Source organism: Varanus komodoensis, unplaced genomic scaffold (assembly GCF_004798865.1).
Source record: "Varanus komodoensis strain SLA01 unplaced genomic scaffold, ASM479886v1 scaffold75, whole genome shotgun sequence".
Taxonomy (NCBI): Eukaryota; Metazoa; Chordata; class Lepidosauria; order Squamata; family Varanidae; genus Varanus; species Varanus komodoensis.
The window spans coordinates 140826-165409 of NW_025336416.1; the positions used below are offsets into that span (position 1 = coordinate 140826).

General features: G+C 40.0%; 1 protein-coding gene across 13 annotated transcripts in view; it reads left to right on the top strand.

Moving 5' to 3' along the window:
- The window catches only part of PTK2 (protein tyrosine kinase 2), a 235638-nt gene that overhangs the window by 107964 nt on the left and 103090 nt on the right, over nucleotides 1-24584 (top strand). For 12 of the 13 annotated variants that reach the window (XM_044452826.1, XM_044452827.1, XM_044452828.1 and 9 more), the window contains 2 exons: nucleotides 3721-3887; nucleotides 15925-16012. In XM_044452826.1, coding sequence (XP_044308761.1) covers nucleotides 3721-3887; nucleotides 15925-16012 — 255 coding nt within the window. The remainder of the gene's footprint in view (nucleotides 1-3720; nucleotides 3888-15924; nucleotides 16013-24584) is intronic. The other variant, XM_044452830.1, reaches the window with a different exon arrangement.

A 24584-nucleotide genomic window follows, 5' to 3' on the forward strand; every position in this document is an offset into this window, starting at 1 on the left:
CATTTGTGAGTCATCGCAGGCAAAGCCTTAATTTCTAGCAATTTTCTCAGAAGAGGAGGGATGCAAATAGCATGTATACCAACTTAAGGGACATAGTTTAAGTATCATTACTCATGTTTTGTGCCCCTGTTATCGTTTTGGGCATATAGTAGCTGAGCAACATTATAACTGTTTGAATAAATTTTTCTTTCGAGCTAGAAAGTGAGTTAATAGATTTTTTGTTTTAAAGTCAGGAGTGGATATATTTAATTATTTTTCTGTAGTGTTGAACAGTGTTGAAACCAAGTGTTAGACTAAGCAGGCCTTTATTACATTTTCTGAGCCATTTTTATAAGAGGGTCTGTAACGAAGGGCACAGTATTGCCTTCTCTTCAGGAAGGTTGTAAACTTGTGAATTGGTTCTACTGCTTCAGAATGCAGTGGAGGCTCACATGTCAGAATGTTCTTGCATGTTTCCATTATATCCTCACAACAACCTTGTGAGTTAGAGTAAGCTGAGAGTCACTGATTTGCCTAAAGTCACCAGAGTGTTTTATGGCCATGGGGGAACTGGAACCTAGGCCTCCCCAGTTTGAGTTCAGCATTCTGTCTGCTGCACCATACTGGCTCTCCATGCTAGTTATATGTATAGAAAGAATTTTTTTCAATATGATGAACAGACATTCAAACTGAAGACACTTTAAATCTGACAATGTCCAGTCCAGTTTTAGCTCACTGAGACATAGGTTTACCTAGACTGTGTTTAGCTCACAGTCACAGGTTTACCTCACTGAGATATAGGTCCATTTGTGCAAAGGACTGGGAATTGGTTTGTAGAATTGATCTTTTCCTGGCAAAGGCTGCACATATATATGAACATTAACAGATAAAGAAACCTTCTTACACCTTCTTAAACCTTCTTAGACTGACAAAACAGCCACTATATGGGTTACCATTTTGAGCTGGTTGCTTTTCAGCAGCCATGCAGTTGTTTAGGTATGGGGCAGGTAGATATTCAGTTATTTGGGACCAAGTCCTAAATGCCCCTGACAGCATGGAGAATAGTCAGGATGCTGATAGTTAAAGTTCAAAACATCTGGAAATCTATCTTCTGCTCATTTCTGGTCTTCATGATCACTTGCATTGAGATAATATAAATGCAACAAGAATAGTAGGGGTCTTCTTGATACTTTCAGTTTCAGGCTGCAATTTGCTGAAGATGCTACTTCACCCAGTATGCAACTTTAACTCCTGGTCAGGTTTATCTTAAAAACCATAGGTTAGGAGTCTGCCTCAGGTGGCTTTTTTGACCCCTAAGATGACAGAGGTCCACATGGTACTTTGTAGATTAAAATATTTTAACTGTTAAGTATTTATGAACTGTATCCTGCTTCTTCTGATGAAGTGTTCTCCTAACTTACTAGAGTACATTCACACATACAGAGTTGGTGGGGATGGTGGTAGAATTGTGAAGAGTAGATTGTTAGTGCTGAAGATATGAGCAGTGGTAATTATCCAGTTTATAGTGGTCCTTCACAAAACAGTTATGGGGTGATGAGCAAACATCCTTGTATTAGTGAGCTGATTAATTCACATGTATGAATTAAACAGCACCCTTTTCTCAATTCAAGTCGCAGGAAGTAAGGATTGAACCTCTTTTCCTAGTTGTTTGTAAAAGCTTGCCAATATGCACGGGCATTTTCTTTATGGCTGAACCAGTTACAGTTTAAAACTAATAATTCCCAGTTTTTCCTGATTTTTAACTGAAATTCTAATCTTTGTTTGTAACTTTTTGATTATATGTACTTTTCCAAATTAAAAAGACACTGGTGTTTCATTATTAAACTACTTGGCCAGTTTTTTGAAGTGAGATCTGCATGTTACCTGGACATTCTTATTACCAAGTTCAGAAAGCACAGAAAACTGAATGAAATGCTTTTCATGGCTGCTTTTATTCATGTATAGGTTGGGGCAGGAAGACTTGAAAGTGTGCCCATGGGGGTATTGCCAGAGCATCAGGCACTCAGCTAATCCAGAACTGTTCTGATGCAATTCCATATCCAGAGCTGTATGGAATGGCATTAAAAAAAAAATGAAATTAACAGCAACACCAGACAGGAAGCATCTTTTGGAGATGGAACAAGCTCTACTGTGTTTAATGTTTTCAGCTGCTAGACTAGCCAAAAAGCTGTGTAGAAATGGCACTGATACATAATTTATGGTAGCTCACTTTCCCCTTTTCCCATAGCTCATAGTCTTCCCAGTCCTTTTATTGGCTATCACCAGTAGGGAAAACACAGAGAAATGTTAGGCAAAGAACCTATTGTTTCATAAAGGGTCAGGTAAGTGGTAACCTTTTGCAGTATTGGACAGTTCTAAAAAGTTTTATGTTCTGTCATTTAAAGTATTTGGAATAGTAAAATGAATGAACTTCTGGCAAAACAGCCATACTGTAAAAGAGCTACTACTGAAAGAAGTGCAGTGCAGGCTCATGCTACTGTGGGACCCTTGTTTTGCTGGTTCTCTCCTGAGCATAGAATTAGATTCTGGCTGGGATTACTCTGAACCCTAACACGTTTAGCAAAAGGCCTGGCTCTTTTGCATGCAAGTCTAATAGAAGCATCTTTAACTGTTCAGTGGAGGATGCTTCTGCCATTTTGGAGAGCCATGTGGACCTTCAGAGTAAAGCACAACAGAACTCAAGAGCTTAAAAACTCAAGAGCATAAGAGCATACATTCTTTGGACATTTTCTGAAGGACCAGTTTGGCTTCCCAACTCTGGTGTCAGAGACTGCACTCTGATGTCAAAGTTGGGAATTAAAACTCTGCTTTTCTCTGTATTTATTTATTGATTGTATGTCCTTTTTTCTTATAAAGAACTTAAAGCTGCTTACATAATTCTCGTACTCTTACTCTCTATCTTATTCCTGCAACAAAGAACGCTGTTATAATCTGTGACTGACCCAAATCATCCTATTGGCTCCATGGCTGAGCGGGGACTAGAACCGGGATTTCTTGATTCCCAGTCCCACATTTTTAGCCACTACACCACTCAGAGTGGTGTACTCATATAGAATGAACTGCATTGGCTGCTCTCCATGGTCAAGAAAGTGTCCATGGAGATGGAATAGGGGAGGCATTTGGGCTACTGGGGAGGAGAAGAGTCTGGAGTGGCCAGGAGACCAACTTTCTCGAAGCCCCTGAGTCCTCTTTTCCTCCCCCTTTGAAACACTATTGCTAGGTGGCTGAAAATTGTTTGTGGTGAACCAGCAGAGCAGGAGGAAGGGGGAGGTTAAGATTCTTTCCGTCCCTCCTCCCAGCTGGATGAGTGGGAGCCCCTGAGCTTGCACTCATCTCCATAGGATTGTGCCCTAAGGAGGATGTTAATACTCTCTTTAAATGCTGACTCAAAGTAGATGGGAATTTTGTTACTGTGCTGGTTAAAGAATGACTTGTTAAGTAATCATTTTCATGCTTGGTGCAGCACTCTGCTGTCTGTTGTGGTGTTTGAATTGGCTCAGTTTGAGCAAGGTATAAAATGCCATTCAGGATCCTTTTAAACACACAGAGCTAACATTTCATTACCCTTAAGCAATTTTACTTAGCGGTAGTTTTGAACAAGAACAGATCTAGTATTCACTATATTGGTTTTATGTAGAAAATACGATTTTTAACCAACAACAACAACAACATGATTGCATTTTATGTAAAACCAAATCTTTGCATTTTTTCCCTTTTTAGGGCATAATCCAGAAGATAGTGGATAGTCACAAAGTAAAAAATGTAGCCTGTTACGGTTTACGGCTCAGTCACCTGCAGTCAGAGGAAGTTCACTGGCTGCATCCTGACATGGGAGTGTCCAATGTGAGGGAGAAATTTGAACTAGCCCACGCACCAGAGGAATGGAAGTAAGATTAAACACTTTCCCACTAACCACTAATTAAATGTATGCCACTTTGAAAGTTGTGTCATGTGTTACCCACAGGCTGGGACGCAAGACTGCAGTGTAATTTATGTAAAGGTGGCTTGCTTTTTGCTGTGCAGGAAGTGGGCAGGTATTTTAATGGAGATCAGTTTTGGTTACCTGGAGGGAATGTCTGTTTGTTATAGGGAGAAAATATGTAAGTATGAGACATGCAACCAGCAGCAGGGTAGGAGAGAGGCTGGCCAGCTGGCTTTAAATATGCAGTTGTGATAGAAAGCCTGTCCCAGATGGTTTCTCTGCTGTCCCAGCTGCTTGAGACAGGGGAAATGGGGCTGCCTATCTGCTGTACATTATTCCTGCTGACAAGGGAAGGAGGAATGGCTAAAATGTAGTCAGTTTAGGAATAGGATGGAGGAGCAGTGAGAGAACTGGAAGGATTAAGAACAAGAAACTGACAGACTTCAATGTGGTTGAAGCTGGGTTGCAGTTGTAATTATAGTGGGATCTTTAGCTGATGGGAGAGCTTATAGGGGACTCCAATTCTGGGGAGGGAAATTTAGTAAAAGTAAGAAAAGTCCTGTTAGATCAGTCGACCATTCTGTTTCCTTCAGTGCCCAGGCAGATGCCTTTGGGAAGCCTAAAAGCAGGATATGAAGGCAGTATCTTTTATCACTTAAAATGTGGGATTACTTTGAAGTTTGTAGTAAAGACTGCAATTGTGCAACAGAGCATTGTGGAAAATGTGGAACATCTCTGTGGCTCTCCGATACTTCCTGTTCTTGTAGTAGCTTCTTTATTTTGGACCTTAGGGAGAAGTATCCTGTTTGCTGTCTGTACAGAAGCAGTTATTTTAGTGACTGCCTCAAAGTCTCTTGACCCCCATATGTACCCACCAAATACTGGATAATCCTCAGATCTTCTCTGTGTCACCTTATGCTGTGCCTTGTGCTGTCACCACCTTGGGTGATTATGAGAAACAGATCTTTCTCATTGTTGACTCATTGGCTGCCAAACACTCTCTTGTCTACTTGATATAGGTCGCATTTTAAAATCTTTTGATAGATCCTTTCAGGGGAGCAGATCAATAAGGTTTGTTTCTGGTTGCTGCTTGTTGTTGTTTCTTTTCTGTTAAGGTAATTGTTCTATCCTTCTATTCATGCTTTTGATTTGATGTTCATTATGATGCTGATTGCTCTATTGGAAAGGTAGCTTATCACTCTATTGGAAGGAATAGTTTATATCAGTGGTTTTCAACTGCCAGTCTGCAGACGGGTGCCAGTGCACCAGAGATTTCCTGCCGGTCCATTGGCGGGGGGGGGGGGGGGGGCCCTAGAGGTTGTCCGGGGGGGGGGGGGGGGGGGGGGGGGGGGCATCCTGCTTGCTGCAGACCGGTGCAAGGGCTGGCTGTGCTCCACCACCTCTTATTTCATTGGCGTTGTGTTTGCAGGGTGTGCCAGTGCTGCCAGGAGGCCAGGGAAGGGAGAGATGGCTTTTTGTTTCTGCCTCAGTGGTCCCTGAGGTGGTTTTCCTGTTTTTGCTGGACTCCAGCTTTGGAAAGATTGAAAACCACTGGTTTAGATAATATAAAAATGATTCATTTAGTGAGGGAGATTATGTGGGTGTTAAAAATCTACTATAAAACCTGCAATTCTAGGATGACTCAGGATAGCACTACGTGTAGCTGTAACACCCTGTCTTTGCTTGCTTCTGTAAACAGTGGCTCCAGATTGAAAATAAAAGTTCTTTGAAATCATTTCCTCTTTATCTGACTCAGTGAACAATAAACAGGCAGGGCATGCTGCAAACTTCCATATAACTGTCTTGAATGTTCTGTAACTATAGTCATACGTAGTATGGGAAATAGTTGGCAGATAGCAAATTAAGGAAGCGTCTCTAAAAACTATTAATAGATAGCATTTCACCCTGCTAAAGGTGTCTAATATTAACTCAGGAGTATCTCTGAGCTGCAGCTCCAAGGTGTGTTTATGTATACATGGTCTGTCAAGTGGTGCTAGACTGCTGGTAGACTGTGGTTCATGCCCTTGCTGGAAGAACACACTGAACAGTTCATTTTTGTGGTGCTTTGTTTAATTGTCTGTATTTAGTGGAAAGAACAAGCATCAGCTACAGAAGAACTGTAGCATCACCTACATGGGAGGTGGGTGAGGCCCCATCAGTGCAGGTGTTCAAAGATAGGCTAGGCATGCACATGGCGGGCATGTTGTGAGTGGAGCTGGCTGGAGCCAGGGGTCAGACTAGATGGCGCGGGAGACTCCTTCTGACTCTCTCTGTTTCTCTGTTTCTATGAACTAGTAAAGACTTTTGTTGGCAACTGCCAATTTAAAGTGGTAGCTGATTGGAAAATGGATTTGTGTGGGTAGAGTGGAGGCTATAGCACTAATGAAAACGGACTTGTAACTGTTCAATGTATTGTGTTGAAAGGTGTTGTGATTCAGGACTCATTCATTGCTGGGTGGTTTCTGTCTTTGCTTGTCACTGGGAACTCAAAGAGGCGGGAGGCCCCTTACAAAATTTGAAGAGGAGTTAGTCTAAAATGCTTCTGTGTTAGCTGTATCTTAAACAGCTGACGTATGGACAAAAATTCTACCTGTTATGAGGTAAAAATAATTTTAAAAGGGAGGAAAAATGTTGGCAGTTAGGGTTGAATTGCAGGACTTCTGTAACCCCTTTCCCGTGCATGCTGTGCCACCCCCTTGTTAGCTGGTTGTCTCATGCTGGCGTTGAAGAAGAAGTCAGTATTGTAAGTTGTTAAGGCCTGTATTGAGGCTCTGTGCATCTTTGAACAAGAAGCCCGTAAGTGTCGTGTAGAAGTTGCTGGGGAGGGGGACCATGGAGTGCCTCCTCCCAAGCTGAGCTGGACGGAGCGGGCTGTGTCCAGGCCACAGGAAAGCGAGTGCCTCATCCTTCTGGTTGCCGGCCGTGCCACTGCAGGCACATGGAAAAATAGTCTGCTGGCTTGCCTAGATTCACGTGTCCCAAACAAGTATCATACCAACCGCAAGGAGTTTCATGCACTGGGGAAATTGACTTCTGATCATTACCATGTAATTTGGATCTCGGAGATGTAGGTTCAGTCTGACAGGCTATAAACATTTTTCTAATACTGCTGAATGCATTGCAACAAATTAACCATAGTGTGGGTATAAATTATCCCTGTAGAGGGCTGCCTGTCTTAGTCCTTCAGATCAAATTAACAGGTTTAAATATGGGTTAACAAAATGCCACCTTTGGTTTTCCGTGTGAACATTTTGTGCTTCAGAGTTTGGTGATAAAAATTAGTCTTCTTTCTATTTTTTCCAGTGCCTAAACGATCTTAGAATCCTACATATTTATAGATTAAACAGTTATTTTGCAGAAAGGGCCAGCAGTTTACATGCAGTTTGACTATAATTAATGCAGCAAAGATTAGTTATGAAATGCAAAAAATGGCAGCTTTAGTTTTAGTATGTAATGGTACTCAGATGTTGTAACGCATTCAGAACAAAGGTAATACCCTTTAAAAGTACAGTTAGATAATTGCTCAGATGTTTAAGTGATCAGTTCATATAAAATCCCTCATGAAAGCATCATGAGATGGTATAAATTATTCAGCATCTTTCCCAAGTGTCATTTCATGCTTTATCAAAGTTGTGCAGCCTGCCTTATTCTCTTAAGCTATAGGGGTTTGTTGGGAATAATGAAAACACTGCTGTCATAATTTTTTAATACCATGAACTTCAGCATTTAAGATCAGATGACAGTGCTTGTAAAAATATTTAGATTAGCAGTGTAGGAGAAAATCCTAAAAGTGTGCTTGAATTTAATAGCTTAGTGTACTGTGATAATATATAAACTGGGATTCTGTATAAAAATCACTTCCAACTTTAAAAATATATCTTTGAAACATGTAAAAAGGGTGGCTTACTGCTGTCAAGAGGAATCAGAAAATATGGCAACTTAATTCTGAGATTTATATTCATGACTACCATTTCCAGTGCATTTTGCATAGTTGAACTGTAAGAGAACAAATGTAGGGTTTACAGGGAGACAGAACTAGATCTGCCAGACCTATAAGATGCTGAGATGAAATTCTTTCTCCAAAATCACCTCACTCTCTGTTTCATAAGAACCTAAGAGAAACCTGCTGATGCAGGCCAAGGCCCATCTAGACCAGCATTTTGTTCATACAGTTGCCAGCCAGCCACTCACAGGAACCCAACAGCTCTCTCCTGCCTAAATTCCAGAGCAACTGAGGTAGATAAGCATACTGTCCTTGATACTGGAGGTAACTTATCATCAGAACTAGTGATTTTTCATAGCCTTATACCTGAAAAATGTGTCCAGTCCCTGTTTAAAGCCCTCTGGATTGGTCGCCATCACATCTTGTGGAAGTGAATTCCATAGTGTGTTTATGGCATTGTGTGAAGAAGTACTTTATTTTCTCTGACTTGAATCTCCCAGATAACAGCTTTATGGTATGACCTCAAGTTGTGGTATTATGAGAGAGAAAGCAAAAAGTCTTCCAATCCAATTTTTCCACACCATGCATAGTTTTCTGCATTTCTATTATGTTCCTGCTTACTCACCATTTTTCTAAACAATCCCTGTTGTTAAAACCTTTCATAAGGGAGTTGCTCCAGATGATTTCAGTTTCTCCTTTCTGCACTTTTTCCTACTGAACAATACACTTTTTGAGTTGCAGTGACCAGAATTGTGTACAGTATTCAGAGTGTGATCACACCACAGATTTCTAAAAGGGGGGGTATATGATATTAGCAGTTTTATTTTCTTAATTGGGGTTAACGCAGAGTTTGCCTTTTTCACAGTAGCCACACAATGGGACGAAATTTTCATCGAGCTGTTCACTTGAGCTGGTTAGTCACTGCTACCTGAGATTCCATCACCTTGTAATTGAATTTAGGATTTTTTTGCTGCAGTGTGCATCACTTCACACTTGCGTACATAGACCCTGTTTTCATGTGTTGCACACCCCCTTTCCTAAGAATGTATGGCTTTTTCTGGGTTTGATACTTGTACATCTTAGTGTAGATGACGTCTGTGTTCTCCTCTGTTAGTGCTTACTGGCATCATCTCTGCTCTTGAAGAGATCTTACGGTTTGGTCTTTTGATCCCTAGGAATGCACCAATCTCATATTGAGAATTTCAGTAACAGGAATATTTTTGTTTAAAAGAGTGGTTTTCAAACAGTGTCCCAAAAAACTCTAGGCATCCTTTAAAGTTTAGCTGAGAGTTTCAGTGTGAAAGGCAGCTTGCCCAACACTGCTGTTAGTGGGTAGTCATACAGGAGTTGTGCAACCATTGGGCAGATAAGTGCTCATTTTAAATGGGATACTCAAATCACAGGAGACAACGATACTAGCTAACAGACTTGCAAAAACTAGAGTGGGATTTTCTATGGTGTAATGAAAGTGCAGGGTCTCTCTAGCAGACTAGACGATGTGGAAAGGATTTCCTGAAGATGTCAAGTTTGAATACTGTTGGTTTAGAAGGGCAGGTATTGTTCTGTCAGTATGAATTCTTTTCATGGCATTCTGTTGAAAAGAACAACTACCAACAGACAATTGACATTATCAACCTCAAGTAAGGCTCAGCTCAGCAAGACTCTCATCTGCTTTTACAGAGCTGGCTGCAAGAAGGCACAAAGGAATATTTGCGGAAAGTAGAGACAGTTCCAACCGTATTTTATTGAGTGTTGCCCCAGTGCAGAGTTGCAGAGCTGGCTCAAAAGAATGTGCAACCTATTCAGGACTTGGTTGCATTTCCGCTACCCTGAATTTGTGGCACTAGCCTAGCATTTCTATTTGAGTATAGGAATCTGTTGTATGTTGAGTCAGAGCATCAGCCCATCTAATCAGGATGGATAAAAATCAATGATTTTTTAAAATAAAAATATTTTTTAATTTTTTTTAAAATTTAAATTGGATTTAAAAATGCTTTTTTGAGGAAAATCTATCTAAAGATAGTTTTCTGTTTAAGATAGATTATAGTCCAAAGATTATTCATCATGAAAAAAGGATTAGTTTTTAATTATGTAGCATGAAGTTATATATTCATGCAATGTTTAAATCTTTTGGGAAATGAATTCCATTAAAACTTTGATAAGTTTTCTGGAAGATCATTGGGCAATTTTTCTGTCTAGAAGCTATTATCACAGATGCTTGGTTTTACAGTTCTCAAAACTGTGAATTTGTGTCTGCAGAGATCACATGCCTCTTCTTCACAGCAAAAATGTTATAACATAACCAAACAGAGTTGAGAAAAAGACCTTAATCCCATTGATCCTTTGCAAGTCTATGTGCATAGAATCAACCCCTTGCCTCATAAGGGCTAAGTTTCAACAAAGTCATTGGAAAGAAGAAGATTGTTGGGAGTGGAGTAGATCTGCACAAGAGAAGCTAAATGTGAGGAGGGAGGGACAAGCAGTAAAAATGAAACTTTTTGTGTAGAATACTCCCCAAGTCTTTGGATCTTTCTGTGTATAGCCTGAGGTTTATCTTATTATTCCTCCCTGGAGGAAAAACCTTATAATGACAGCACCCTGTAAAAGACACCCTGTTTCTCTGCCTATGGGTAAGGCAGGTGTGTGTGCAAAACCATGATTTAACTAGTCTTACTCACTAGCGATTTAAATTGTGATTTGATTTAAATCAAATTCACTTTGCATCTCAAGTTAGGATTGTTGACAAAAGTTTTTGTAGCTATACTGGGGATTGAACCTGGAATGTGCTGCCCACAAATCATGATCTTTGCCACTCAGGTATGGATCCTCCCCTAAGCGGAATAAAAGTGTTGTTTAAATCACCCTCTCCCTTCCTGGGTGCATCATGTGACATCATTCTCAGCATCACCTAAATTTTGTAGCATGAGTTTAATAGAATGTTGTCAGTAACAATGTGAGATGGTGCCAAATGTATGCTATTACGCTCTGTCTGTTGTCATAATCGAATGATCCTAAATAAATATTAATTTCAATTTTTATATTGAAGAAATTGATGTTCTGGTATTTGGCTCAGATGTATTTTAGACAAGTGATACTACTAAATTGGTGTAAAAGATAAGTCTGACACAGACTGAAATAGTGTGAGATTTTATTTATTTCATTTCTGTGAGTTGGGTGGTTCACAACACTTATGCATATGCTAACTCAAAAATACCGACTTTAGGGACTATTTTGAACTATTGAGGGGAAGGAAGCAAGCATTTTAAAGTTTAAAATCGTTGCACTAGTAAGTAGTTCATGGTTTTAAAACTGTAGAAGAATCTTCTTACAAAATACTTTCTAGAAATAGTTTGTTGCACTTTTTTTAAGGAGCTAAAAACAACATGCAAAGATGTCAACAAATGTTTTTAAACCTTGACAACTTTTCTAGAAGCCCAATATTTAAAATTCTTAATTAAACTGATTATAATCTTTAGGTAAAATGGTTTTTTTTAAAAAAATATGTTGATACCAGTACTTTCATATGCTATGACCTGAAGTTGGATGATTTTTTTTTTGACACAACCATGGAGTGAGTGGGGTAACAATAATAGTAACAAATGCATTTGCAACGGAAAGTGAATTTCCTTGTGAAATCAAATAATGAAAGGTTTACTGTGACATTTTGTATCTTGTGTATCTTCAACATACATGCCGATGAAAGCATAGATGTAGGAAAAGAGATGACACAAGTTTTTACAAAGAAGGAAACAAGATGGAAGTTTGGTAGTGATCTGTTCACATTTGCATCAGATTTAATGTTATCATAGGGAAAATGTAATAGCTGTGATGGAGGGCAGCATTTGTATAGGGGTAGACACAAGAGAGATGCATATTTTGGGCAGAATTTTGTCTGTGGTCAGAGATTACAGTAGCTGTTCATGTTCCTTAAGAGTAAAGGTGCATTCTTGACCAAGCCCTCCTCAACAGACCATGAACTAGCTTTCTTAGGGTAGTGAATTACATAAACCAAGCGATGTGACTTATGTCTCAAAGTCTTAATAGGAAATTAGAGTTATACAAATGGCAATGGCTTTAAATTAGCTTCGACTGTCCTCTTGCCGTGAATCATTTCCCTGGGTTGAGTAATAGTGCATGTGGTGAAGAAACTAGAGAAAACATTTTTCTCCCTCTCATAATACTAAAACCTAGTGGGGCCATCCCATGAAGTGCGCTGGAGGGAGATTCAGGACAGATAAAAATAAATTTCTTCACAGAGCACACAGTTAAATTATGGAACTCATTAGCACGAAACATGGGCAGGCAGGTGCTGTTGCACTCTGTCCTCTGTGTGGTTTTCCCACAGGTAGTTTTTTGGCTACTGCGTGAACAGCACCCTGGACAAGATGGACTTTGGTCTGATCTAACATAGCTGTCCTTGCTTTCTTAAAGACAAATAGCAGTTCATGTGCTTATGAGTTGCAGAACAGCAAGAGAGTGGACACTATGGTTAAAAAGAAATGTACCTGTTTCCATGGTTGAAATACTGCCACTGGCTTCTCCCTTTAATAGTCTTTGAAAATGAAAGCTGGCATAACAAACATTGCTCTCTGCCTCTTCTTTTCACAAGATCGAGAAAATACTGTGCTGCCAGTTGAGTACATCACTGCTCATAGCAAATGCTGAAAAGCTTTTAAAGAAAAATGGGAGCTCACTACACACATCAAAAAGGAAATTTCTTGTACAAGGAGAAGTATCACGTTTCCTATATAAACAATAGATTACATTATAGCATTGTTAGTGAGTGATACATGCAGTATATATTTAGTCCTTTCCATGAAAGCTAGCACAATAGCCTTTCTCAGTCGTGTGCACAACTGAGAGAACAAATTCTTCAAAAAGATCTGAGAATTTGTGTTTTATGGAGAAATAATTCTGAAAGAATGTATATTATTAAAAAAGAATTGTTCTGAGTAAGTAAGAAAAAAATGGCGTTGCAGAAAATATACGAGCCCAGTGTCCCTTCCTGCAATTATCAGGCAGCAGCTAAACAGGTTAAACGGCTGTGCTTTTTGATCATGTTAGCAGATAATTCCTATCTCCAGTCTCTAATGTAGGATGCTAATCAGGCTGAGAGTGAAGGCTGTCACAGGCTGGCTATCACTTAAACCCCGTGGGCTGATTCACACATAATGGCAAACCATTGTGGTAAATCATTATGATACCTTTCTGTTGAGCACCAAGCACAGGCAGTGAGCAGATGATCTGGCTCAGTGTAGGTGCTTTGCCCCCCTCCCCCCTTTCCGCTTAGTAGAATCCCAGGAGGTTGTGTGGAGGTAAACAAGTCTGCTTCTCTGGCAGCCACATTATCGAGTTGATTTGGGCTCATAACAACTGAGCCAATGGGTTGCACCCTGAAGTATGGTGGGGTTATCTTGCAGCCTTTGCTGCCCCCCTGCAGCTGGCAGCCCGCTGCATATTGTCCCAACTAAGACTGGAAATTGACCCCATTGGTCTTCCCATCCTGAGCGCTGTTCGTGCCCTGGTGACTTAAGAAGAAAAAAATCCCCGTGGCTCCAATAAAATTCATGCCCTGAAGTACACTTGTGGGGACAGGGGACCTCCTGCTGGAGAGTTCTGCTCTTGAGTAGAAGACAGATGACCCAGTCAACTTTGTACCACTGCCCCAGGAACAGGGCAGAAGTTCTGAGAGGACTGGAAGTCCCTGCGTCCTGCTCAGTAGAATAGGTGGGATGATCTCTCCTCTGTGTGCCCTCTGCAGTGGAGATCAGAGAAGACTCTGACGAATGCCCCACATGCTACCTGAGAACTTGGAGGCAACTGTCGGCCATGCTCTCTGTCTAGTTGCTCAGTAAAAGCAGGAAGAACCACTCTTACTAAGCAGCTTAATTGTTGTGTGGCTTGATCATGATGGGGTTTGTTGTCTGGATATTGATGACATGATAATTCATAGAGAGTCAAACAAACCTTTCAGTTAACTGTTGGTTCTTGTTGTGGTTGCCAGCCATGATAAGAACCAAAGGATGTTCACCATGACTGAGTTTGCATGATACGATAGCAACTATTGCCTGTTATTGTTAGATGGTTGTCATGTTGTGTGAACCCACTCAATGTGTGATTTCATTTTTTGAAGGCAAAGTCAAATGGAGATGAAAAAGAGTTCTTAGCTATAACAGCTTTTACTGACTTCGCTTTACTTAAAATATGGTTTTGCAATAAAGAAAAGAACTGATGGCTATATGACCATACGTAGCATAATATGCACTATTATGGCATATTTGTCTTCGTTTGAACAATTATGTATAAACTGGAAATGTTTGTAAATTTTTTGCTGTCTTATCTCTCCATTAAGGATCTGAGATCCAAATTGCGTAGGACATTAGGCACAATGTCCAGTCACACAATAATTTTTAAAAATGCAGTGACCACATGCAGCCCCTTCCTCTCTGGGTTGTTATCACGATCACTCCATGCAGGGAGGGAAGATTTCGGTCTTCATTCTCTAGCTGCAGTCTCCCTGCAATGCCCTCAGCGTGGCACAGCAATGAGCGCGCCAAAGGTCTATGTGGTGGTGGGGGGGGGGGCATTGGCACTAACAGGAGCTCTTCTGTTGGTAGGGTGGGAAATTAATGGCTTAAGTTGTCCCTGCTGATGTGCCTCCCTGTTGTTTGTCCTGGTATTTCATTTTTTAAAATACATTGTTAATGTCATGTGTAGTTAGACCTTCGGAGAGCTGGATCAGAACCACATCCAATTTGTGAGGTAGAATAAACAGAGAGGCTGACGACTAAATAGTGAATTCATAGCTGAGCAAATATGTGAAGCGGGCTTTCTCAGAACTAAACCAAACGCTCTAGCCATTCGCACACAGTAGCCTTCGATTTCAAGACAGATTACTGCTTTTGAAGAATGTCTGCTGTTACATATAGTGAAAACATATAACTTCACATCTTTAATGTAAATGTCAGCTGCATTGCCAGAATGGATTTAGTGATTGATTATAGACATTTACACCCCACATTTCCTTTAAGGAGCCCAAGGCAGTGTATGTGGTCCTCCTCTTCTCCTTTTTATCCTGACAAGAACCCTGTTGGATGCATTAGGCTAAGAGTGAGTAGCTAGCCCAAAGCCACCCATGGATCTTCATGGTGAGTAGGGACTAGAGGTCTTGCAAGTTCCAGTGTAATACTCTAATAATGTTACCTCTTATCAGTGCATTCATTACTGTGGACACATACTGGATTTTTAAAAAGCCAGTGCTCCTTTTAAACTGTACAGCAAAGTTCAGCCAATTTAGCAAAATGCATTTAACATTTAGTTAAACAAGGAATTGCCTCAATTAATATCCAGCATAAGAGCCAGGAACTAGAGACTCAAGGCTGCATGAGGATGATATTTCCTCATGACACATACTGGCTGGGAGATGCTGTGAGAACATATTTGAGGTCAAGCACGTTTGAAAGTTACCAGTTTGGGGAAGCACTGCCTTAGAGTCTCTTAACTTTTCAGGAATGACTTTGCAGCCAAGGGAAGGCACGAGAGTATGTAGTAGAAAGGTTTAAAGGTCTTGAGGACACGTGGGGCTTGGAAACGCAGCTGTATTATCTTGAAATGTTACATCTAGATGTGGAAGATCTGGATCCTTGTCCCCACTCAGCCATAAAACTCACTGGATAACTTTGGGCCAGTTACTCACTCTCAGCCCAACCTACCTCACAGGTTTGCTGTAGTGAGGATAAGGTGGAGCTGGGTAAGCTCCCTTGCATTCCTCACAAGAGGAAAAAAGTGGGATATAAATGCAGCATGAAGCTGTTGCTGCTGCTGCTGCTGATGAAGGTGATGTTGCAACCAATTTCAACGCATATACCAGACTAGAGTGTCTGTTTACATAATGGTGCATAATGGTTTTAAGCACCAGATGTGATTCTTACCAAGCCTTAATTTCAACTCTCTCATTTTACCAGCAGGATATTATACAGAATTGCTCAATGTTTTGTTTTAGTTTGGGTTTTTTTTTAAAGCAAGGACAATAAATCATCTACGTTCTCCTTCCTTGTAGATATGAACTGCGAATCCGATATTTACCGAAAGGATTTCTGAACCAGTACATTGAAGATAAGCCAACTTTAAATTTTTTCTATCAGCAGGTAAAAAAAAACCACATATAGCTTTGTTTAAACTTTCTTTTACAATCCTGAAAGTTTGCTTTGCCTGTGTAAGGAACATGTTGATGCAGGTGCCACTGCAATTGTCATGGTAGATATTATCTAAAAGCACACAATCTGGAGTTGGAAAAGAACGGGGTCTATGTTTTGTCAGTTCAAAGTGTTTATTAATGCCTCTCCATTTTACTACATTTAGGTTTTCACAACTTGGATGAAGCTTGTATGTTCTGCAGATAAGGGTTGTGAGTGCCCATCCCCACTTCATGCATATCTTGAACTGGAGTAAATTCAGTTTTACTTTTGTGTAAAAGATACAAACTTCCTTGTTGCAGAGCAATGTGAATATCCTGCTCTGGTTCAATTTTGATTGGAAATCTGGTTTTCAGAACTTAGGTGGTGAAATTTTGTGCATACTCCCATTCCCTTACCAGCAGATTCCTAACAAAGTCAGTAGGAAGATTGAAAAAGGATGCAGGGTCAAAGGTGCATAAGGTTGGCTAAAAAAACTAATTCATTTCTGAAGACATTTGGGGCCAGAAGCTATTTCCTTTTTACATTCATCATGTACTTGTGGGGCTATAACCCCAGAAGTGATTTCTGCTTTCCTTTTGGAGTATTTCTTCCACTGGACCATTTACCATTTTTTCACTGCTTGATTTTTAAAGCAGTTTTGTTTCTCTACAAATACCTTGAAACTTGGAGCTGTAAAATCTGCAGCAGAGTGTGGTTGAGGAAGATTTCTTCAACATTCTTAGATTTATGATACTTAAAAGAGTTTGGGACATTGTAGTTCCTTTAGTAATTCTATTAGATTAGTTGGCCAAATTGAATATGCTAAAATATATTGGCATCAAAGTCCATTACATTGGGCTACTTTCAAAATTGCCTTGCTTGCTTAAATCTCAGCAGTCAATGAAAGCAAACTCACATAGTAGGGAGATGGCACCTACTGTTCCTGGTCTGTGCACACTTTGAACAGGAGTTTACAGCTTACACCTGAGCAGTCTAGTAGGTAAGGCTGAACTTGTAGTGTCTTTGACAATTCCAATAGACAAACAGGTTCAGAAAGTCTGAGTACAACTGAGGCCTTTTATAGGCTTGGCACACATGCCATGTTATCATGAAAAAGCCAGTGTGCTAATATAGCTTGATCACTCCTGCTTTTCCTGTCAGGGGCTTCATCTGCCAGTTGAAATGTCTAAACAAATCAGCAACCTCTGTCCGTAGCTTGATTAATGTGACATTGAAACTGGGAACTCTGGCTTGTCTCTTCTGCACAGTAAGCCAAAGTTAAAACTCAAGGGTTGTTCTTGTGTTGCTCAAACCTGCTCACCAAATGCAGTCATAGTATGCTGATGTGGAGGGACCATTATCTTGACCTGGTGCCTACCGATGTGAGCATTCCTGCCACCTTTTTTCCCTTACTGGCAAATCAAAGTTCATAAAATATAGTCCTTTATTGGAGCTTAATAGATTTTGCTATGATTCAGGGCATTTTCTGTGAGAACTGTCATCAGGTTTCATAAATCAAAGTTGAAGTAGGTTCTGCCCATGTGAAGAATTGATTCCAAACTGGAATGTGTCCCAGAGTCTTGTCTCCACCCTCAGGGTGGTTCATGCTGTTATGGGCCAGATGGTGGGAACACCTGACAGTACTTGCTTGGTCCACCCATTTGGCTTATTGCTACCTCCCCATATCTTGGAATTCACTCTCCTCCTCTTGTGCTACAGTGTCTTCCCCCATGACCAAAGTGGCTTGGTTCTCAGCTGCTGCCTGCATAATTTTGCTTGCCAACCTTGACTTTGCAGACCACAAGCCAACTCCTCCCTTTATACCCTGTTTATCTTACATTCTGAATCGCCTAACTGGCCATGCTGCATTGTGAGAAAGCTGGGCCTCTTCTCCACATCTACTCTTCCTTCTCTTCTCCATTAATTCATTCTGAGCCCAGTGCATGCACACTCCAGCAGTGAGGGCTGGACTGTGGAGTATATATCCCCTCCACTGGTAGGTTTCATGTGAACATTAAATAAAGGTTAATACATGAAGCTCATACCTGTCCCTACTTAAAATTGTTTATCTTTAAACAATGGTTATTTCAAACTTTGATTTGGCTCCATGTTGTGCTCCTTGTGATTCTGCTACCATGGAACACATGTGGAAGATAAGTTCCTTGGAACACTCTCTCATCATTTTCCTCGCATGTGGGAAGTTTACACATCAGGAGAACTGTTTTGTCCTGTATTTTTGGAAGGAAAGAATCTTGCTGCAGCTTCAGCCAACATGGTGAATGACCATGAATTATATTCTAAAACAGCATGTTGGAGAGCACTGCACTAAAGAAGTGTCAAGCATGTTAAATAATTATACCACCTACCCTGGCCACATGGAAGGAAGATGAAGACGTTATCTGGCATTTCATTCATTCTGTTTTTATTGAGCCAGTCGGCCCGTGCAGTTTCCTAAGAAAGTTACCATACAGCTTCATGCCATGCCTGAATAGGAATCTGAGCAGGTGTAACACTTGAACACAGGTCCCTGTTGCAGTACCAGATCACACTCAAATTTAGCAGCATGGCATACTATCTTAGAAGAAATTGCAGTGTATAGAAACTACTCTTGGAAGAAACTATATAGAAGAAACTGAGAAAGTACCATCCCATCAACACAATTTTGTAAAGTCTAGGATTTAGAAGAAGTATGGATTATATAGATGATGCATAATTATTAATATCATGGTGGAATATATTTTGTAATTCAGTTTTTCTCACTAATTTCAGTTTGCCTTTATCTAGCTACTTAAAGGATCTCTTTATGCTGGGAGGAGAGAGGACTTCATATCTTTAATTGTGTCATGTAATTTCTTGAATGTTTTCATTACTTTCTACTGTTACTCGGAATTCTACAGCCTTAAACCAGCTAACTATCTTCACACTGTTTTGTCCTTGGTGTTTCTTTCTTTCTTTCTTTCTTTCTTTCTTTCTTTCTTTCTTTCTTTCTTTCTTTCATTCATTCATTCATTCATTCATTCATTCATTCATTCCACTTCTATGATACATTTGTACATTTTTGCCATTACCATTTTTGGGTGTATTTTGCAGGATTTTGCAAGTGCAAAATGCATGCTGACAGTCCTGCTTGTGGTACAGGGGCTTATTTCTATGGTCATAGTTTACTCCAAATCCTGCTTTTTAGCAAGTTGCTTTGTTAAATTGTAAGAATGGACAAAGCCTGGTGGAATCTTAGAATATAGAAGGCAGCTGAGTAAGATTTTCTTGTCTAGAGAAAGGATAGTGGTGCTTTATAGCTTATTCCTCTTTATGATGGACAAAAACCAGCTGTACAAAAGCAGTAGCAGAATAAATTATGTAACATTAGTAGTGGTGTGCCAATTTGCTTAAATGTATATATAGCAAGGGTTGCAGAATCATATGTTACTGTATCAACAAATTTTTAAAATGCAGATTCATGTCTATAAAATAGTAAGTTGTGCATAACGATCTTAAACCTCAGTGGTAATGCACATGCTTTGTATGCCAACGGATCCAAGTATAATCTTTGGGATGTACAGGTAGGACCGGGAGAAACTCCTGTCTGAAAAGGTAGATACCCGACATCTAAGTGATGAAGTATATAGAAGTTTCTTTTGTTTCAGTGGTGTTTCTTAAGTGGAAAAATGCTGTTTTACTTCTATCTGCTTTATAATGCCAAACACACTTTTGATACTCAAAGTATGTTTCCTGGGCTTGCATGGTACAAATGATCTATTATCCAACAGTGGTTAATGTTTTTTCATAGTCAGCTATACTCTCATGGCCCTTCAAATTACTTCAGTTTTCTGTTTCTTCAGGGTTCTCCCCTCACTTTGATTTCATGACAAGTTGAATGATTGCATGCATAACACTGTGGTAATCAAGTTGATTGTGAAGTTTAGGGGACTAGTTAGACATTAAGGAGCTTTGCTCTTGTGCTTCTAAAAATAAGAATGTAAGAGAAGCCATACTGGATCAGACCAGTGGTTCAGCCAGTCCAGTACTCTGTTCACACAGTAGTAAATCAGTAGTGTTCAAGCAGGATGAGTGGAAGTGTTCCATTGGCCCACACTCTTTAGCAACAGGTGTACACAGGCATACTACCTCTGATAACAGAGGTAGCACATAGTCTGCAAGGACAGTAGCTGTTGTCATCATAGCTAGCCTTCTCTTCCATGAATTGCCAGTTGCCCCTTTCAAACCATTCGTAGTGGTTGCCATCAGTACAGCTTGTGGCAGTGGATTCCTGTGTGCATTACATGAAGGAGGACTTCTTTTCATCTCCCATCAGTCAACTTCATGGGATGATCTGAGGTTCTAGTGTTACGGGAGAGGGATTAAAATGGCGCTCTCTCTTCTTTCACCACATCATGCATAATATTTGACAGCTCTGTCATGTCTCTTCTTTAACTTCATTTTAGTTGCCCTTTGCTGCATTTTCCCCAACTAACTAAAGTCCTTTTTCAGGTACTGAGACCAGAACTGCACACTTTATTTATGCATGTATTTATTTTAGTTATATCCTTTTTTCCTTTCAAAAAACTCAAGGTGGCTTAGATAGTCCTCTTCCTTCTCTCAATTTTTCCTCAAAACAACAGTGTGAGCTAGGTTAGTCTGAGAGTCAGTGACAGATCCGAAGACACCCCATGAGTTTTGTGGCTGAATGGGGGCTAGAACATGGACTGCCTGTATCCTAGTTCAGCCCTCTAATCACTTCATCACACTGGCAAGGTCCGATTCTGCTTCAGTCCTGCTACTTTCCCCAAGCCACACCTCATGTAGCTATCACAGCAGCAACTTCCAGGAGCAGCAATGCTGAGGAAGCAAAAGAGGGTGTGAGATTATGGTCTATTTTTCTTGTTCAGGTTTTCCCACATCATCCAAAATCATAGAATTCTAGTGAGAAGAACAGTAGGGACAGCCAAACTTAGTAAAGACCGTAGGATTGTTTTATCATGTTTGATACTTTTAATAGAAACTGTTTTTAGCTATTGCATATTTGGCAATTTAATGATTCTATTGTGTTTTACTTTGGATCATAGTAAGAGTCAATTGATAGTTCAAATACTGATGGGGTGCAGTAGCTACCACACTCCATGTGTTTGTCTCCTTGGCAGCATCTCCTTGTGTCTTAGAAGAATGAGGGAAACTGATATTGACCAGTGAAAAGGCAGGCATATCTGTGACCACAAAGCTTTCTGGATGTACTTCCTGGCCTCAGATCTCTCTTCCTCTTGTTGTCTTTATTTTTTGAAATGAAATAAAATGAGATCAAGAGAGACAGCGTGACCAGAAGAAGCCTTGTGCATGTGTGTGTGTGTGTGTGTTTATGCCTCCCAGTATGGGTTCTGTTTCTGACCACTGAAAGTATTTAAATGTATTTTATGTTTATTTATTTTTTACATTTCTATATTGTCTAACAGCAAAAGGGCTTTAAGCAGTTCACAGCAGGGTTGAGACCAAGGTAGTGGGGAGCTTGGTATGGAAAAGGTCAAATCATTTTCAAAAGACATGGAACATGTTATGAGCTTGTATCATTTTTATTTCTGATTCTTTGATTCTTGTGGAAGATTCCCAGCTCCTCCACAGTAGTATGGTTGCCTGTAAGCAGCACACGGTGAGTCTGCCCCATGTCCTTTTCCTGACATCCCACTCAGCTCTTGTAAATTCAAGGCTGTGAATTCCTTTATGGAGTCCATCCAAATAATTTTTGGTCTTCACCTTCTTCTTTTGCCTTCAGCTTTCCCTAACATTATTGTCTTCTCCAGGGGGTTAGGCTTAGGGTCTTGCCCTCTCATTTATTTATGCATTGGGTATTTTTACCCCATCCAATACCCAGGGGGTCTCTGGATGGCTCACGAGGTGCCCAATTCTGTTTCATTGTTTTGCTTCCAGAGCAAGTGCTTACTTGATCTATCTAAGGCCCACTCATTCATCTGTCTGTCAGTCCAGTGGATCTGCTCAGCTCTCCTGCTGCACCTTGTTTCATATGTACCCATTTTGTTCCTGCCAGATTTCCTCACTGGGCAGCTTTCACAGTGATGTGAATGATCTTGGCCTTGGACTCCAGTAAAACATCCTTAAACTTGATGGTCTTTTCTAGTATGCAAAGACCGCAAATACTGTAGCTTCTCAAAAAGGAAGGGAAAGATTAATCAAGTGAAGTGTCATCTGTCTCAAGCTTACACTGTGTAAGGACAACTTTATGAAGAGTAAAGTTTCTGAGGCATACAAAGACATTGCATTTAGAATAGAACTGGCACTTTTATAGCTGAATGAGTTAAACCCCCAGAGTGTTCTTGTTTAGTACCTTACTCATGTTCTCTGTATATTCATATAGAGATGGCTGTGTTTTCTCTTTTACATTTTGAAAATAATTTCTTTCTGATACTCACGTTCATATAATATCCAGCCAGTCCATTTATTTTATTAATATCTGCCTGAATGTCAAGCTGAATATAAATTAAAATAGTCCACAAGGAGTGATGGATGCCTACTGGATAAGCTTTATAACCACAAACAAAGAAAACAGAAGGTCATCACAACAATGGCACACAACAACAATGACTTTACACAGGGACTTATCAGATGAAGAGTCTCTTGCTGTTGTTGGTAGTGCTACTCTGGTGGAATGAATCAAGCTGGTGACTATGTAAAGAGGGCTAAATCAAATTTTAAAAGCACATTCTATTTATCTATTAAGTGTATTTTGCACCCACTCTTCATCCAGGATATTTATTATTTATTTATTTAGAAAATTTCTAGGCCGCCCCATTCACCGAAGCCTCGGGGCGGCTTACAAATAAATAAATTAAAATACATAAATAACAATATAAAATACACATAACTGTATAAAATAAAATGGCAGTAACAGGCTTTGGAGCGGGGAACCCAGTGGGAATCACTTATGCCCACCTGTGTGTTGCCCACTGCCCTAGTCAACTGGAGAGTCAACTGGATGTTTATATCTACTTTCCGAGGCATTTCTCTGATGCAGAGACAATCTAGGGCATTGCTGGCTAGCTATGCAGAATGTATAAGCTGCATGAATGTATGATAGTGCTCAGCCAGAAGTAGAAGATAGAGCAAAAATACATTCCCCAGTAAAATTAGTAATATTGTACATGAGGTTGCTTATAGGGAGCATTTGAGCCACGCAATTAAGAGCTATTGAACATATCTAATACTATATGTTTCCCAAGTGTATCATCTGACTGTGTGATCAGTTTCAGAAGCTGGAGCACACAGAGACAGCTGGGATCGGCCCACCATGACAGAATGGATCATTTTAAAATCATTCTGCCATGCACAATGCTCTGTCAGCATTTAATTCCCTTCCCCCACTTAGTAGTGTTCTTATTATTGAGAAGGGAAGGCTATGTAATTAGTGCAGGATGCCAAAGATCAGCTTGCATTAATGTAGCGATGGTGACCTTTTTGATAACGCAGAGCAGCAGCTGAGGACAGATGGCAGATGACTGTTGCCCTAATGCCAAATTGTGCTTTTAAGAGCCATAAAGCAAAACAGCAGCTTTTATTTTCTTTGGAGTAGGCATGTATTGATTCATCTGCTTTAAAGCAGATGGGAAAAAAAGAAAGGGGAGAACTTAGATGTGTAGAGAGGTAAAGACGTTCTGAATTTACCATCTTAGCCACCATGATGATGCCAATGAAATGTAGAGTAACTGAGGTGTTGATGTTGATGTGGACCAGCTGGTGTTTTGAATCCCCGAAAACATAGATTTTATGCTATCAATGAACCATTGAATGAACTGTTGACATCCAAGGAAGGAGCTACTTAAAGCATTGTCAGGTTTTTTGGGACATGGGGTTCAACAATTACATATATAAAAGCACAGATTTTATTTACATTTTCCTGTTGTCATCAGTGTCGTTCTATGTTTGCAAGCTAACTTAAGTGTCAGTTGCTGAATAAAAAGGTGGATTTCATAATAAAAAGCTGCCACCATGGACACACACATGCAATCTGCTGCTCTTGTCCTCTAGTTATGAGCCAGGAAGGGAGACATCAGAACAAAACTCCACTCTTAATTCTGCAAGAAATGTTTATAGCAGTGTTACTGCTTATGTTGACAGGGCTGTATGGATTGAAAAGCCAGACCATAATATTCTCTTGGACTATTCACTGTTGGATTAATAGCAGAAAGGTTGGTGCATCGTTGATCATATAAAAGCTAAAATATCAGAATCTGTTTAAATACTTTTCTAGCCTGCTGAGTTGGTTGTTCTCATCCATACCTAGGGAGTACACATTTTATTAAATCAATTCCATGTTTTTTTCATGGATTGTCATGTCAGATGTCTTTCATTCCTTTGCCCTTTCATCAGTGGAACTGGGCTTCTTTAGGGTTTTGTTGCACTTTATCAGTTGTGCGTTAGTGTTAATGTGCATTTGTTCAGATTAGTTATGTACACTCACAGTAATGTACATTAGTGCTAATGGGCATTTCTACATTTTCCTTAACCCCATACTAAGCTATTCCTGGTCTGCAGAATTTAT